We start from the raw sequence: 18690 nt of genomic DNA, 5'->3' as shown, positions 1-18690 counted from the left end.
TGTACATGCTCCTGCCCAAAGCAAAATGTTCAAAGTTCCTCATCAGCATATGATACTACTGTCTCTTTATCTAGTTCGACAAAAAAGTAGCTCTTTCAACTTTTTATAGTTTCCCATTGTACTTTGGTAATCATTGATGCTACAACCACCTCATGATCACTGATATCATTTTCAGTGTTAATATCCTGAAAGAGGCCTATTTTTAGCCATTAGGTTCAATTTATTTCTGTCACAAGCTGGGTAGAAATAAACAATACGTACTGTCAGACAGCAGTCAACAGTTTTGTGCTTCTTTAAAAGCAGGACCAACTTTTAGGAAACGTGGACCTTTGTGAATATTTGCTCAGTAGGTACCAAAAAGCAACCTATTTTGACAGAAGCTGAATTTGGTCTGAAAGCATATGTAAATTATCACACAAATATTTGTCATCATTTGTTATGTTTACTGTTGTTGTTGTGGTCTTCAGTCCTGAGACTGGTTTGATGCAGCTCTCCATGCTACTCTATCCTGTGCAAGCTTCTTCATCTCCCAGTACGTACTGAAGCCTACATCCTTCTGAATCTGCTTAGTGTATTCATCTCTTGGTTTCCCTTCACAATTTTTACCCTCCACACTGCCCTCCAGTACTAAATTGGTGATCCCTTGATGCCTCAGAACATGTCCTACCAACCTATCCCTTCTTCTAGTCAAGGTGTGCCACAAACTCCTCTTCTCGACAGTTCTATTCAATACCTCCTCATTAGTTACGTGATCAACCCATCTAATCTTCAGCATTCTTCTGTAGCACCACATTTTGAAAGCTTCTGTTCTCTTCTTGTCCAAGCTATTTACCGTCCATGTTTCACTTCCATACATGGCTACACTCCATACAAATACTTTCAGAAACAACTTCCTGACACTTAAATCTATACTCGATGTTAACAAATTTCTCTTCTTCAGAAACGCTTTCCTTGCCATTGCCAGTCTACATTTTATATCCTCTCTACTTCGACCATCATCAGTTATTTTGCTCCCCAAATAGCAAAACTCCGTTACTACTTTGAGTGTGTCATTTCCTAATCCAATTCCCTCAGCATTCACTATTTCTGCATATTTGGAAATGCACAATTTTCTAGAACTGAAATTCTTTATCATGCAAAGAGAGTGATTTACTGCCACATAAATATGATGAATATTTTGAAATTATTGTGCTTTTCTGGGTGATGTTTCACTTTATATAAATATATTATCATCTCAGTTTTGCAGATGACTTTCTTAGTTTGTGCAATAACTTTTATACATGGTAACACTTTTCTTTAGTATTGTACAACAAAAGTAGAATCTCTCTTAATTACCAAAATATGTTTGTGTTACACTAACTTGATGTATACACCTGGGCATGGTTAATTTTAAAATAAAATTGTGGCTAATGTATCTGTTGGTCTTTTAAATATGTTACATCTTCCTTAGTTTTGCCAGGAATAAAGAATACTATGCTTTCTTTCGTTGATAAGACTACTTATGATGTCATGTATCGATAGCACTAATGCAGAAAGTATTACTTTTTTCCATTTTCGCTGTGGCCTGTTTAATAACAGTAATTATCTTCAATAATGAAAGAATGAATCTCTGCTGTGTTGTGTCGTACAACAATGCTGTACTCAGTTTCACTCCCCGTCTCTACCCTTCCCTTTTATCCCCTCGCCTGCCTCCCCCACCGTCTCCCTCCCCCACCGTCTCCCTCCCCCACCGTCTCCCTCCCCCACCGTCTCCCTCCCCCACCGTCTCCCTCCCCCACCGTCTCCCTCCCCCACCGTCTCCCTCCCCCACCGTCTCCCTCCCCCACCGTCTCCCTCCCCCACCGTCTCCCTCCCCCACCGTCTCCCTCCCCCACCGTCTCCCTCCCCCACCGTCTCCCTCCCCCACCGTCTCCCTCCCCCACCGTCTCCCTCCCCCACCGTCTCCCTCCCCCACCGTCTCCCTCCCCCACCGTCTCCCTCCCCCACCGTCTCCCTCCCCCACCGTCTCCCTCCCCCACCGTCTCCCTCCCCCCAACCCCACCGTCTCCCTCCCCCCCAACCCCACCGTCTCCATCCCTCCCCCCCAACCCCACCGCCTCCATCCCCCCCCCCAACCCCACCGCCTCCATCCCTCCCCCCCAACCCCACCGCCTCCATCCCTCCCCCCCAACCCCACCGTCTCCATCCCTCCCCCCCAACCCCACCGTCTCCATCCCTCCCCCCCAACCCCACCGTCTCCATCCCTCCCCCCCAACCCCACCGTCTCCATCCCTCCCCCCCAACCCCACCGTCTCCATCCCTCCCCCCCAACCCCACCGTCTCCATCCCTCCCCCCCAACCCCACCGTCTCCATCCCTCCCCCCCAACCCCAACGTCTCCATCCCTCCCCCCCAACCCCAACGTCTCCATCCCTCCCCCCCAACCCCACCGTCTCCATCCCTCCCCCCCAACCCCACCGTCTCCATCCCTCCCCCCCAACCCCACCGTCTCCATCCCTCCCCCCCAACCCCACCGTCTCCATCCCTCCCCCCCAACCCCACCGTCTCCATCCCTCCCCCCCCCCAACCCCACCGTCTCCATCCCTCCCCCCCCCAACCCCACCGTCTCCATCCCTCCCCCCCCAACCCCACCGTCTCCATCCCTCCCCCCCAACCCCACAGTCTCCATCCCTCCCCCCCCAACCCCACAGTCTCCATCCCTCCCCCCCCAACCCCACAGTCTCCATCCCTCCCCCCCAACCCCACCGTCTCCATCCCTCCCCCCCAACCCCACCGTCTCCATCCCTCCCCCCCAACCCCACCGTCTCCATCCCTCCCCCCCAACCCCACCGTCTCCATCCCTCCCCCCCAACCCCACCGTCTCCATCCCTCCCCCCCAACCCCACCGTCTCCATCCCTCCCCCCCAACCCCACCGTCTCCATCCCTCCCCCCCAACCCCACCGTCTCCATCCCTCCCCCCCAACCCCACCGTCTCCATCCCTCCCCCCCAACCCCACCGTCTCCATCCCTCCCCCCCAACCCCACCGTCTCCATCCCTCCCCCCCAACCCCACCGTCTCCCTTTCCCAACTGTTCCTCCTATCTGTCCCTCTCCCTCTTTCCATCTCTGATCCTCTTTCCCTCTTTGACTCTTTCCTTCTTCACCTCCCTCTACCTAACCCTTTCCCCCCTCTTCCCACTCTTTGACCTAATTCTCTCTCCTTCTCATATGACCTATTCTTCGCCCCCCAGTAATGGTTTACTCCCTCCGCCTCCACTTTGATCTTTTCCTTTGCTCTTACCACCAGTTTACCTTTTCATCCCCCTCTGTGCTTTTCTCTCCTCTTTGTTCCTCCTTTCGCCTTTCTCCTACTCTCCTCCCTATTTCTCACCATTTCTTAGTATACATAATGAGTTTAATACTGTTTTGGAACAATTTATCAGTTTTCATACTGCTATAATTTATTTTATAGTCATATCTACAACTTGAAGTAACACAATATTGTTGTCACCTGACAGACCTGAACTGGAGCCACCTTTGCTGCAGCAAGCTGCCTTTGATGATTTGGTGTATGAAGTGGACGTGATGCGCAATGTGGCTGTGCGCTTGACTCAGGAAGAGAAAGAATTGGCCGATGCTGAAAGAGATCGTGCCCGAAGGCCCAGTCTGCCGGTGCGTGTGGGGGCTTCTGTTGTGCTGCCTGCAACTTCGTCCACACAGATGCATGTTTCCCATTACACTGCCTTATTCCAGTGTGCCTTCCCGTGTTGTGCTTTAGGGTGTCCATTGTTCAAACATGTAAAATGTGCTGTTGCAAAGTCTGGTGTTGTTACAAGGAATGAATATTGTGCATGATTCTATGTGCTAGGAATATGTGCATTGCAGTTTATAAATAAACAGAGATCATATACATGAGATAAATAAACAGAGAACTTGTATGAAAATTAAAGTGAAAGATACAGTTTTAACTTCATCAGTAGTGGAAAGTAAGGAACATAAGAAACAAAATATTTTCAGATTCATTTGGATGCTGTGAGGTCTCCTTTTCATGAATAGGGCTCCCAAATTGCAAGAGTTGGAAAAAAGTAATACAAACACCATGGTATAAGCACCTCTTTTCTGGATCTTGTTTTGACATATCTGTAACACATTTACATTGTCTCATCTGTTCCACCTGCATAATATTTGTGGAAGTATTCTGTATCATCATTACATCTGTGATCATTTTCGAATTATATTTAATAACTATAATGTTATACCTTCAGACCTCCAGTAAGAGCAAGTTGTTGTTGCCACACAGTTGGTGAATTGTAAACAACAGATGCAGATTGACTGTGTGTATCCAGAGCTACTGTACTGAACTTGTGACACAAGCATACAGAGTTCATGGGAAACTTTGTACGCTAAACACAATAGTGGAGAATTGACTAAACTTACTGATAAACATCATAATAGTGTATTGTTAATCTAATAAAAGTGACTGCCAAAATTAATAAGTGTCTAAAGATTTAGTGTCAACATAAGCGTGTGACAAGAATGGCACAAACAATTTCTTAACTGTAGAGTAGCTATAGTCCAAACTAATGTGTATACCTATTTTTAAAAGGATTTGGAGGTGCATGATATGTGTACTACAAGCCAGTGGGGATATGGGTATAGTTTTGTAATATCTTGAGCAGCTGTATTATAGTTTTGATGTATCCTTTGATCAGACTGGAAGGAAACATGCTAGCATAAATAAGATAATTTCCCCACCCAGACAGATGGACACATCAAAGATTCATTTGAACAATTGTGGAAAGGATAGATCAATACTCACCATAAATATGTCACTTTGAGTTGCAGACTGGTGCAACAAAAAGACTGTTACACAGTGAGCTTTCAACTGAAGCCTTCTTCAGAAGAGAGAGGTAAATACACACACATTCACACGTGATCACTATCTCCGGCCACTCCAGCTTGACTGCAGGTGTGACTACTTTTGTGGATGTTTGTGTGTTTAGCTTTATTTTCTGAAGAAGGCTTTTGCTGAAAACTTAGTGTGTAACAGTCTTTCCGTTGTGCCTGTCTGCAAATCAGCATGATGCCATTTGATAAGGCTAGTAGAGGCACGGAGAGTTTTCCACATAAAAAAGTGTACTTGTGTCAAACATAGGCATTAACATCAGGTAGGGACTTTTGAGAATTTACAGAGGTTGGACAAAAAAATGGAAACACAATGATAAATACATGCCTGAGCATAAGTGCAGATGGTAGCCAGTCAGGCAGGTTGTGACGTTGTATTTGACCACGAATGACACATACGCAGTGTCCTCAATGTGTTGAAAGTGTCACTTGTGGTCAGGACAATGTTCTACGTAGTTGTGATTACATTATGACAGAGCTAAGTGAATTTGAACATGAACAAATAGTTGGTGCTCTAAGGTGGGTGCTTCTTTAACCGAGACAGCCAAAGTTTTTGGTGTTTCAAGAGGCGATGATCTATACAGCATACAGGGAAAGCAAAAAACATCATCCACTAAGTCATAACACAAATGAAATTGTGTGCTGAGTAATTGTGACAGATGGTCATTGAGGAGGACAGCTGCAAAAATTGTGGCAGAACTGAATGTTAGTCACGTACCCATCTGCTTTAAAACAACACAAAGGGAGCTCCATAAGGAGGAAATACAGGCTGAGCTGGAATTCTAAAATCACTCATCAGTGAGTCTGACGTCTGTAAAGGAAAGACATGATGCCAAAATCATAAAAGGTGGACCATGAGAAAATTGAAGAATGTGAATTAGTCGGATGAGTCTTGTTTCGTACTGTTTCCAACTTCTGGCTGAGTTAACATTCCGAGATTGAAACGTGGTGGGAGATCGGTGATGATTTGGGCAACCGTATTGTGATATTCTGTGGGTGCTAAGGCTGTTCTCTAGGCAGCATTACTGCCAGTGATTCCTTAACCATTTTTGCTGATCAGGTCCATCCCACAGTGAAATGTTGATTACCCTGTGGCGATGCTTTGTTGCGAGACAACCGGACACCTGTTGACACAGCTTGCATCATCTGGGACTAGTTTTGTAAGCATGAGAATGAATTGTTATATCTATCCTCGCCACCAGACCTGTTAAATCTCAGTATTATTGAGCCTTTGTGGTCTACTGTGGAGAGTGGGTTGCATGATCCCTATCCACTTCCATCATCAGTACATAAATTTGCAACTATACTGCAGGAGGAATGATATAAAATTCCGTTGAAAACCACACAGTTTCTATATTTATCCATTCTGAGATCACTGAAAGCTGTTTCGAATGCCAACAGGATTCCTACATCTTATTAGGTATAGAAATGTGCTGTGTTTTTGGTGTTTTCAATTTTATGTTCACCCCCTGTATGTCTGGAGCACAACATTGCATAGTAGTTAATTATGGACTGCAGTAAAAGTGGAAAAGAGGGGGGAGAAGTGTATGAGAGTTGGTGTTGCAGAAGACTGCTGAAAATTAAGTCCACTGATAAAATCAACATATGAAGAGGTTCTTTGCAGAATCAGTGAGGAAAGGTGTATTTGGAAAATACTAACTAGCTGATGGGACTGAATGATAGGATGTGTGTTAAAATGCTCTTTGGAATCAGAGGGAGCTGAACTGAGCAAAAATTGTAAGACAAGATAGGAACTGGAATATACACAACAACAACTGAAGGTGTTGAGTGTTAAGTGCTACTGTTAAATGATGACATTAGCACAGGAGATTAAATGGTGGAGGGCCACATACACTCCTGGAAATTGAAATAAGAACACCGTGAATTCATTGTCCCAGGAAGGGGAAACTTTATTGACACATTCCTGGGGTCAGATACATCACATGATCACACTGACAGAACCACAGGCACATAGACACAGGCAACAGAGCATGCACAATGTCGGCACTAGTACAGTGTATATCCACCTTTCGCAGCAATGCAGGCTGCTATTCTCCCATGGAGACGATCGTAGAGATGCTGGATGTAGTCCTGTGGAACGGCTTGCCATGCCATTTCCACCTGGCGCCTCAGTTGGACCAGCGTTCGTGCTGGACGTGCAGACCACGTGAGACGACGCTTCATCCAGTCCCAAACATGCTCAATGGGGGACAGATCCGGAGATCTTGCTGGCCAGGGTAGTTGACTTACACCTTCTAGAGCACGTTGGGTGGCACGGGATACATGCGGACGTGCATTGTCCTGTTGGAACAGCAAGTTCCCTTGCCGGTCTAGGAATGGTAGAACGATGGGTTCGATGACGGTTTGGATGTACCATGCACTATTCAGTGTCCCCTCGACGATCACCAGTGGTGTACGGCCAGTGTAGGAGATGGCTCCCCACACCATGATGCCGTGTGTTGGCCCTGTGTGCCTCGGTCGTATGCAGTCCTGATTGTGGCGCTCACCTGCACGGCGCCAAACACGCATACGACCATCATTGGCACCAAGGCAGAAGCGACTCTCATCGCTGAAGACGACACGTCTCCATTCGTCCCTCCATTCACGCCTGTCGCGACACCACTGGAGGCGGGCTGCACGATGTTGGGGCGTGAGCGGAAGACGGCCTAACGGTGTGCGGGACCGTAGCCCAGCTTCATGGAGACGGTTGCGAATAGTCCTCGCCGATACCCCAGGAGCAACAGTGTCCCTAATTTGCTGGGAAGTGGCGGTGCGGTCCCCTACGGCACTGCGTAGGATCCTACGGTCTTGGCGTGCATCCGTGCGTCGCTGCGGTCCGGTCCCAGGTCGACGGGCACGTGCACCTTCCGCCGACCACTGGCGACAACATCGATGTACTGTGGAGACCTCACGCCCCACGTGTTGAGCAATTCGGCGGTACATCCACCCGGCCTCCCGCATGCCCACTATACGCCCTCGCTCAAAGTCCGTCAACTGCACATACGGTTCACGTCCACGCTGTCGCGGCATGCTACCAGTGTTAAAGACTGCGATGGAGCTCCGTATGCCATGGCAAACTGGCTGACACTGACGGCGGCGGTGCTCAAATGCTGCGCAGCTAGCGCCATTCGACGGCCAACACCGCGGTTCCTGGTGTGTCCGCTGTGCCGTGCGTGTGATCATTGCTTGTACAGCCCTCTCGCAGTGTCAGGAGCAAGTATGGTGGGTCTGACACACCGGTGTCAATGTGTTCTTTTTTCCATTTCCAGGAGTGTAGAAGTAGTCAGAAGAATAGCGAAAAAAGAAAAAAAAGAGAGACCGACGGGAGGAAATAATGGCTCTTACCTGACTTTTGTAATCATTTGATAGTGGCATGTGCTGGATACACAGCTAAGGGCCTATTAATCTTCTCCAGGATATTGCAAGGCACACTTTCATCATAAGAATGTGTATAAAATCTCATTGACCACAACTCAGAATTTATGTGCATTGAACTCTAGCAGAATCCAAAGGTGCTTCTGCTCCTTTTAATTGTGCCCATTCCTTGCAGATCACTGGTTTCATTGAGGGTACATTATATGGTAACTGGAATCACTTATAAACAGTTGTAAATTTATCCTAGGTATGTGGAAACCTAACTGAAACAATAATATGTTTTCAGTCATCTGTGAAGTTTTTCCTATACTGAATCTGTATGCAGCATCCAAGTCTGTTGCAAGTGCAAAATTTGCTAATTTGGCTATTTTCACATTTTCCATGCAATACTATGCATTATCTCTTACATCTCTCTGTTGTCTCCAGTGTTGTCAGAATGTCTCATTTGTATCCCTTTTGATGATATTCTCTTTCTCTGGATTCATTCTTTCATCAGTTTTCTTTTATTGTAATTCACAGAACAAGCTCAATCCTCGAAAAGTCCAATAAGCCCATTTTTCAAGGCATATTCTTCATGTTCCAGTACTTGCTGCTGGTTGTGCGATTGTTACTGAAAACTGATGGAGGGCCTGCCATTGCTGTTCCAACAATATGACAAAGGAATATTTTACCATGATGCCTAGTAATATTTTTTGTGATGTCCTCTCAATTGCCACACGTTGATTTTTTCCAAAGCGGAGTCTAAGGTGGTAACCATATCAGAAGCCAAGAAGCACAACTGAAACCATAGTTATGTGCTTTACAGTATTATTACAGAGATAATTTGTTATCATATATCTGTTAGAATAAGTACTTTGTTCATAGAACAGGAATGTAAGAGAGGCTCTGTCCAAACCACCTGACATACTCTAGCCATAGTTTCAGTTGTGCCATGGGAGATGAGTTGCAACTTATCTGGTGAAACATCACTTGACATATAAGGGGAAAGTAGTTGCAGACACATTGAAAGTGGCAAATGAGGTAATGTACAGGACAAGAAAATTGTAATCTTCAAAAAGTTGAAAAGTTGTTTTAATTTGATGTTTATTCTGGAGTCCCCAGTGCCTTGTTTTATAGCTATCTAAATTATAAGTACAACACTGAAAGCAGGGAACCTTTTTTCTGATAATTTTATTGCATCAGTTGCATTACTCTAGCATACAAAATGTTTCATATAATATGAAATCCCTTTATGTGCAGCTTTATTAAAAATAGATATAGGTATACTACCAAAAATAGCATCATGCATTTGTATTGTCTTTATTCTGGCTAATATTCATTCTTATTTAGCTTGCTCCATTGTATTAGTTCATAATCACTTATTTATAGAATATTATTGTTATTATTATTATTATTATTATTATTATTATTATTATTATTATTATTATTTGCTATCGCAATTTATTTCACTAGGAGCTTGTTTTGAGAATGAATGTAAATATTCATTAGAGTACATCTCTTTTTATGTTGTTGTTTATTTATATCAGAATCTGATAAGATGTCAAGCAAAGGCAACAAAAATGAAGGCTCATACTGTGTAATCTGATGCTCTTTCCATTGGTTATTTTGCAGACTGTAAGCTGAATCATAGGCTGTTAATCCAATTGAAAGAGATTACAGAATTTGTGTGTTTCATTAATCACATTAATTGGTGAGATGAAGCAACTATAAATGCAACAAGTTTATAATATGCAGCATCAAAGTATAAGATACTATGTACTTTGTGTTTGATAGTAAATATAGAATGAGTCTAGTTTCAAAATATGTATTGTATAGCTGAGAAACATAACCCTCTTCTCTTTATTTACAGCTTTAAATTTCTGTCTTTCCTATAATAATTGCACTTGTTGTACATCATTGTTTCTTACATTCTGTATTGTTTATCGTTACAGACAATAAAACTCAGTCCGTTTGGAACAAAAGAGAGGAGTCCTCCTCTAAAGTTGGAACAACCACCAACAAAGCAGCAGCAACCACCACCACCTTCAAGTGACATTCAGTATAGACAACAGTGTCAGAAGGGAAATAGCGAAGAAAAATTAGCACAAGCTACGGTACAGCCAAAAGGTGTTGTGGTGGAGGCAAATGGAATTGCGGGCAGTGAAGAGGTAGAAGAAGAGGAGGTAGAAGAGGAGGAGGAGGAAGGGGAGATGGAGGCAGTGGCCGGGCGGCTGGAGATCAGAGTTGTGGACAAAGCTGGAGGCTCAGCAGTTGTGGAAACGGCAAATTCTCGAGCCAACACACATCTGCAACCTCTGACGAGAAAACCTTCCCCCACGACTAATGGCAGTGCTGCTGTCGGTGGGGACGGCAGCCCAGCAAGTCCCGGCGTTGGCCAGGAGGATCCTTCTGTGTACTTTGACGCTGCCGACGAAAACGTTCAAGCTGCAAATGGCGAACACCTGTCTCCTGTGCCGGGTGCCGTGCCCCCTAATGTTGTTCCAATTACTAATGGAGAAACCCAAGACAAACTGGTGAGTTATAAGTCTCCTTGTACTTTGTGCTAAGTTTACAAACAGATGTGCGATAAGAATTCCTGGAAGAAAAGTAATCAGTTTTTCATCTGACACTGTAAAAGCTTACTTCGCAAATAGAGAGAGAGAGAGAGAGAGAGAGAGAGAGAGAGAGAGTGTGTGTGTGTGTGTGTGTGTGTGTGTGTGTGTAAGTCATCTCTGAATTTTCCCACATTAAATGCGAAAGTGAATAGCTTACCTCAAACTGAGCCATAATTTATTTTTCACAATCAAAGACCTTTTTAGGTCTTGAGAATAACTTGTACTCTGCACAATCTGTGCTATAAAAACCATCTGAAAATAAAATTCATAGATATTTACATTAGAAATGTGTCTGACAGTTTGTGGCTCTGTTATCCATTTTTTAATTATATATGCTTATCTTTGTATGGAATCCATCTGAAATATGACTATAAATATGAACAACAAATTGATAGCAACCCAGAAGCAACTGCAGCCAAGTTTTCTGACTACAGTATATTAGCTTGGCAGGTTAATAAATTGCTCATTACAGATGGTTGTTTGTTTTTCAAGTATTCACAAAATGGAATACTGCTACTTCTTCTGTGATATTGTGCTAGAAAGAAAAATAACTTTTACATTTCTAAGAAGTAATATTTCTACAGAAACTTCTAACAATAATGATGGCAAATGAACCTTAGCTTCCATGCTTTGGGGAAAGAATATAAAGAATGTAACAGAAAGAGCACGCAGGTGACTTACCAAAATGTATCACTATCTTGTAATCATATGCAAGACATTATTGAAGAGCACTTTGGGCTATGTGGCATTCAATAAGTGACCGGCAGAGGTGCAGACTGTCAGAAGCATACAGTTTATGTTGTGTTTACCATTCTTTATTTCTGAGTCAAAAAGGGCAAATGCAAATGAGTCTTATAAAACACACTCTTTGCAGTACACTCCACAGATACATGCAAATTGGGTACTGTCAATTTATATAAATACAAAATTATATGAGAGTTATGGGACTGTGTAGAACTTATTTTATGTGGAACTTGTAAAATTATTTGTTTCCCCCAGTGTCAAGAATTTCTATTCTTCCTCTCTCTTCAGAATGTAAATACATAGACAAGAAAAATTTCAGTGCATCAACGATTTGTATGATCTACCTTCATTGGCCCGTATCTTTTGATTTATTTTTATAGGAACGAAGACACTCTGTGTGCTCAGCATCTACTGTTGAGATGAAATCAACAGAGGATCGTTCCAGGAAAACCGTACCAGTGCAGGCACAGACACCATATGTCCCTGGAGTAAAAAGCAAGATACCAGTGCCCGTCAAGAGCCCGCGTTGCAGTTTCATTGAGCCTGACTCAAACAGGTAATTCATGTACATCTGTAGCGTACACATTGTAATCTTACCCTTCCATACATCACGATTCAGATTCTCTGTCTCTACACAAGTTTTGAAAGTTTCGTGAGGCGTAAGATATACAAAAGAAACATTTTACTTATCTTCATTTTCTCTTGTTGTCGGCTCCCGTTTTTGCATCTAGGGGTACATACTTGGGCTGAAATTTTGATTTAACTTTGTGGGTTCTTGATAACTAAATAACTGATGATTTGCATGTATTATTCTTGAATTTTATTCTTTGTCACATTTTTCGATATCACACAATTTTACAATTTCCGCTTAATATTCCAAATTACATTGTTAGTGTTGATCATTAAAAAAATGTTTCTCTCCATCAGAGGCATGCCCACTACTACCTACATTCTGCAGTACTCACAATATTCCAAAGAGTTCACAAACTTTCTTGACAAAAGAAGAAGCTTCCCTAAAATATATCATTATTTTGTAAATGCGTCCAGAAATAAATTTTATAATTCACATTAGACTGTGCAACTAATAATATGAATTTTGATTGTACCATAATTTTCATATGTTACAAAATAGTGTCCCATTACAACATCCACACAGTGTTCTGTTCAAATATTTTGGAGATGTAGTTCTTCGTGTCCAGGCTATACGTATAGTACTGTGTTCCTGATGATGTACTGTAATTTACATGATAAAAAGCTTTTGTTAAATTAGAAAACGCACCCTGTGGTTACACTTTTGTTTTTCTATACCTTCAACTTCTCATACAAGAACAAATACATTTTGTGATTAGTTGAAGAGTTGTTCCAAAAAACTAAACTCCAAATTTGTCAGTATGTTGTGTTCAGAGAAATAAGCAACTACTCTGTTGTACGTACATTGCCGACTAGATATGAAATTGAGCACAGATCTTTTAATCAGGTACTTACATTTTCTGAACACACAAATGTGAACAACAGAAAAAAAGAAAGGAAAAAGGCAAATATCTAATTCATTGAACATTTTTCAGAGCTGATAAAGTCAGTAAAACTTGGGTGGCAGTGTGAAGCACCAAGTTTTTTAAAAAGCAATGAAACTGCGTTCATCAGAGAATTGAATATTTCAAAGAATTATTTTCTGGATGCCATTTTAGCTGAACAATAGTCATCTTTGAAAATATGGTATGTAAAGTTCTGGCAGACTATATAATTTGGGTGTATATAAATTAGGAGTAAAGGAAGCACCACATTGAATAATAGAAGTTCTCAGTCATCGAAAGGTGCACACAAAAAAGAATGAAAACTTCTCTAGCTTTTGGCTGTATCCTTTTATGAGCTAAGTACATGTACACACGACTCCTCCTCCTCCCCCTCCTCCTCCTCCTCCTCCTCCTCCTGGGATGAGGGGTTTGTCAGGTGTGGTGGGTGAGAGGAGAAAAGATGTGAGGAGCAGGAGGGAGGGTTGGGGAAGAGTGACTGACAGCTCGTAAGTCAGCAGCAGGGACACAGAATAGGAATGCAACATGTGGGCACCAGAACCAGGGAGTTTGTGCAGCACATGATAACATTGACGTGCGTGAGTGGATTAAAGGACGTGACTCGAGAGGAAGGAGAGGGGTGGGTACAGGGAGTTAGCAGAGATTGAGGACAGGAGGATTACAGGAATGACAGATATGTTGCAAGCATAACTCCTTGGTGTAGAAAAGATGGTGCTAGTGGAAATGATCCGGAAGCACCTATTGAAGTGGCTTAGTAGTGTGTTCTGCCCTTGGATGGTCAACTCTGCTGTCGGCCACAGTTTGGTGGCAGCTATTCTTTCTGACAGACAGTCGGTAGTCGTGCCCACATAAAATGCTGTGCAAAAATTGGTATATGACATGGCTGCTTTCACATGTGGTCCTGTCTTTGATGACTGGACCCCTGCTCCTGCTATCAGCATTAGTTCAGAAAAGTATCCCTGTTGTTATTGTTGTGGTCTTCAGTCTGAAGACTGGTTTGATGCAGCTCTCCATGCTGCTCTATCCTGTGCAATACTGTTCCTCTCCAAATAACTTCTGCAGCTTACATCCTTCTGAATCTTCATACTACACTCATCTCTTGGTCTACCTCAGCAGTTTTTACCCTCCACACATCCCTCCAATACTAAACTGGTGATCCCTTTATGTATCAGACAAATTTCTTTGCTTCCCAAATCTATTCAGTATTTCCTCATTAGTTGTATGACCTACCCATCTAATCTTCAGCATTCTTCTGTAGCACCTCATTTCAAAAGCTCCACACAAATACTTTCAGAAAAGATTCCCTGATACTTAAATCTATATTTGGTGTTAACAGATTTCTCTTCTTCAGAAATGTTTTTCTTGCTATTGCTAGTCTATATTTTATATCCTCTCTGCTCTAGCCATCATTTGTTATTTTACTATTCTAATAGCAAAACTCATCTGCTACTTTAAGCGCCCTCTTTCCTAATTTAATTCCCTCAGCTTCACCAGGTTTAATTTGACTACATTCCATTATCTTTGTTTTGATTTATTGATTTCTGTCTTACTTTTCATCTTACCTTTCAAGGTACTGTCGATTCAGTTTAACTACTCTTAAAAGTCCTTTGCTGTCTGTATCTGACAGAATTACAATGTCATCAATAAAACTCAAAGTTTTTATTTCTTCTCTCCGAACTTTAATTCCTTCCCCAAAGTTTTCTTTGGTTCTCTTTACTGCTTGCTCAGTGTACAGATCGAATAACATTGGTGATAGGCTACAGCCCTGTCTCACTCCCATCTTAACCACTGCTTCCCTTTCATAACCCTCGACTCCAGTAACTGCTGTTTGTTTTCTGTAAAAGTTGTAAATAGCCTTTCACTTCCTGTATTTTACCCATGCTACCTCCAGAATTTCAAAGAGAGTATTCCAGTCAACAATGTCAAAAGCTTTCTCTAAGTCTACAACTGCTATAAATGTAGGTTTGCCTTTCCCGAATCTGTATTCTAAGGTAAGTTTTAGTGTCAGTCTTGCCTTGTGTGTGCTCACATTTCTCCAGGATCCAAACTGATCTTCCCCAAAGTTGGTGTCTACCAGTTTTTCCATTCTTCTGTAAAGAATTCTTGATAGTATTTTGCAAGTATGACTTATTAAACCAATAGTTGGGTAATATTCACACCTGTCAGCATCAGTGTTCTTTGGAATTGGGCTGATATATTCTTCTTGAAGGCTGAGGGCATTTCATCTGTCTCATATTCTTGCACACCAAATGGAAGAGTTTTTTTCATGGCTGGCTCCTCCAAGGCTGTCCCTATGCCTAGCTAAAAGCTAATCCCATATCCTATTCCTTAAATACTGCCTGAGTTATGGACTGCCCCCACCTCCCCTTCTTCCCACCCTCCCTTTGGCCATTCCTGAGTTCATGTAGCTACACTAAAAAGGAGGGGGTAGCTGGAAACCTAATACTGTATTTTACGGACTATGGGACGCTATAGACTATAAACCACATCTTAATTTTTAAGCAATTTTTTAAATAACTTTTCACCATTTTTATTATTTTATTGCAAAGTTAGACTAAAAAAGTTCTTAGTCTCTAAAACTGAAATGATCTTTAAAATCACTGAAAATTGTCATCAGCACTTTCTTCTCCTTCCTCCTCCTCCTCTTCATTGTTGTCGTTGTCCTTCCTTTCAGTGTGAATTCATGTTGGGTTTCATCAATCATCCATTTGTTCCACTGTTCTCTCATATACACTTTAAATAGTTTTATTCATTGAGACATCAAGAGGTTTCAGTTGTGAATTAATTTCTCCTGGAATGACCGAAAGCTCTGTATTTCTCTGTCTCAATTTTTCTTTCACAGAATTTTTGAAATGACTACTAAACTGATTCAGCACAAGAAGAGAACTCTTCTTCATTAAAACACCTTTCATACCAGCCTCAGTTCTCCAACCCGTGTCATGTACGTGAATAAACCTGGCAGTATTTCAGAGGATTTTGTAATTGTTTTTTTGCTTGAACATCTTCATTGGATTAGTTATGACATGTAAGGACAACAGTGTAAAACATTTTTTCATGTACACTTTTTTTATAGTTACAGTTTCAGCATCTTTCATGGTAACAGTTCTGTTACTCGACATATCAAATGTCAAAGGAATTTTGTCCATATTTGTTATTTGGATTAGTTCCACACAGCTTTTATTTTAAAGTTGAATAATAAAGTGATGGAAAGATAATACTTTCTCTTCTTACTCTTGTGGCATTTTTTGAGATATTTTAGTTTTGATTCACATGCTAGGTCCATGATGCTTAGTATACCTGTAGCATCAACCAGTTCTACACTTAAGTCCATTAAGTTCCACTGTGGTGCTAGCGTACAAGTTTGTTTTGAATTATTTTTGTATTAATTCCAGTGCCATTTTGACAGTGTCCTTGAATCCTTTTCAAATCATCATCTTCTAGTTTTGGCCAATTTGCTTTCAGTCCTGTATTGGCACATTTAGTCTTCCTCATTTTTTTCAGTTCTTTACTAGCCTGCCAGTCGTGAATGGTTTTTTCTGTTGATGGAGGGTTGAAATTCTGCTCAGTTGCGCTCTGTTTTATGGTGTTCTGCATATGCTATTACTTTCAATTTATATATATTTATATATATGAATATCTTTTATTTTTTTTCTATTATGAAACTAACTACTAACAAAAATATTGTACTGTTACCAATAACACAAATCAGTTTCAATTCAAGTTAAGTGGCACTGTAGACTGCTATGACACATCATAGGATAGGCAGTGTTCTGCGTTTGTGATGGCAGAACGCGAGGGAAACAATGGTAGCAAGCATGTGACACCTGACTCCTGACAACTCATCTTCATCGCATCTGTGCACTGCCACTTGAATTCAGTGTTGCCAGAGAGAGAGAGGGGGGGGGGGGAGGTTTCCCATGGCATCGAATATAAGGCCACAGCAAAGTGTATTGTATTATATTACTCACACGAAAGGGAAAAAAAACACATCTGAGTCATAATAGTTGGTATAGTTTATTAGTTTTCAAGTGAACACAAAAATATATTGGTGAAAAAAATATTAGCACCAGAAGCCACAGACTTTAACTAAAAGTGTGTCACTACCTAGTGACATGGTGTGCAAGAGCAATTTACATCTGATCTGTTATTTAACACAACATGTATAAGGTACTTTGTAATATTAAATTTCACTCTGTCTTCAACATCATTATCCTGAAATAAAATGTTCACCTCATCGCTGTCATAGGCCACTAGCATTAAGATTGTTCTGTGTGTGGGGTTTGTCACATGTAACTGTTAGGTAAGTTTCCATCCTCACAGAAACAACTGTGTGTCCATAAATAAACTGTTTTTACTGGGTTATTTTAACATCTGCATCAAGGGTTACTGTCAGAAGCTACACTTTGAGAATTTCTACAGGAAAGCCTCTGGTTAACTTGCAAATGAATGTAGCAAAGCAGGTAGATTGCAGGTTTTCTGTATCATAATGTCAGACTTCTTTCTCCTGATAATGACGTCCTCCTGAATAGTCCCCGCCCGGAGATCCGAATGGGGGACTATTTTACCTCCGGAATATTTTACCCAAGAGGACACCATCATCATTAACCATACAGTAAAGCTGCATGCCCTCGGGAAAAATTACGGCTTTAGTTACCCCTTTCTTTCAACTGTTCGCAGTACCAGCACAGCGAGGCTGTTTTGGTTAGTGTTACAAGGCCAAATCAGTCAATCATCCAGACTGTTGCCCCTGCAACTACTGAAAAGGCTGCTGCCCCTCTTCAGGAACCACACGTTTGTCTGGCCTCTCAACAGATACCCCTCCGTTGTGGTTTCATCTACGGTAGGCTATCTGTATTGCTGAGGCACGCAAGCCTCACCACCAACGGCAAGGTCAATGGTTCATGGGGGGAGAAAGGAAACTGCCGTTCTACGGATCGGAGGAGGTAGGTTAGAAAATTTAAAAAGGGAAATGGATAGGTTAAAGTTAGATATAGTGGGAATTAGTGAAGTTCGGTGGCAGGAAGAACAAAGACTTTTGGTCAGGCGAATACAGGGTTATAAATACAAAGTCAAATAGGGGTAATGCAGGAGTAGGTTTAATAAAGAATAAAAAAATAGGAATAAGCTACTACAAACAGCGTAGTGAACACATTATTGTGGCCAAGATAGACACAAAGCCCACACCTACTACAGTAGTACAAGTTTATATGCCAACTAGCTCTGCAGATAACGAAATAATTGAAGAAATGTATGACGAAATAAAAGAAATTATTCAGATAGTGAAGGGGGACGAAAATTTAATAGTCATGGGTGACTGGAATTCGGTAGTAGGAAAAGGGAGAGAAGGAAACATAGTAGGTGAATATGGATTGGGGCTAAGAAATGAAAGAGGAAGCCGCCTGGTAGAATTTTGCACAGAGCACAACTTAATCATAGCTAACACTTGGTTCAAGAATCATAAAAGAAGGTTGTATACATGGAAGAAGCCTGGAGATACTGACAGATTTCAGATAGATTATATAATGGTAAGACAGAGATTTAGGAACCAGGTTTTAAATTGT

The 18690-nt window shown here is 41.9% G+C and overlaps 1 protein-coding gene across 3 annotated transcripts in view; it reads left to right on the top strand.

Annotated features, from left to right (window-relative positions):
• The window catches only part of LOC126202870 (tau-tubulin kinase homolog Asator), a 624922-nt gene that overhangs the window by 585978 nt on the left and 20254 nt on the right, over nt 1–18690 (top strand). For 2 of the 3 annotated variants that reach the window (XM_049936900.1, XM_049936901.1), the window contains 3 exons: nt 3498–3651; nt 10191–10772; nt 11978–12153. In XM_049936900.1, coding sequence (XP_049792857.1) covers nt 3498–3651; nt 10191–10772; nt 11978–12153 — 912 coding nt within the window. The remainder of the gene's footprint in view (nt 1–3497; nt 3652–10190; nt 10773–11977; nt 12154–18690) is intronic. The other variant, XM_049936902.1, reaches the window with a different exon arrangement.

Source organism: Schistocerca nitens, chromosome 9 (genome assembly GCF_023898315.1).
Source record: "Schistocerca nitens isolate TAMUIC-IGC-003100 chromosome 9, iqSchNite1.1, whole genome shotgun sequence".
Classification (NCBI taxonomy): Eukaryota; Metazoa; Arthropoda; class Insecta; order Orthoptera; family Acrididae; genus Schistocerca; species Schistocerca nitens.
The sequence above is the reverse complement of the archived record's forward strand: the minus strand, read 5'-3'. Positions and strand labels throughout refer to the sequence as shown.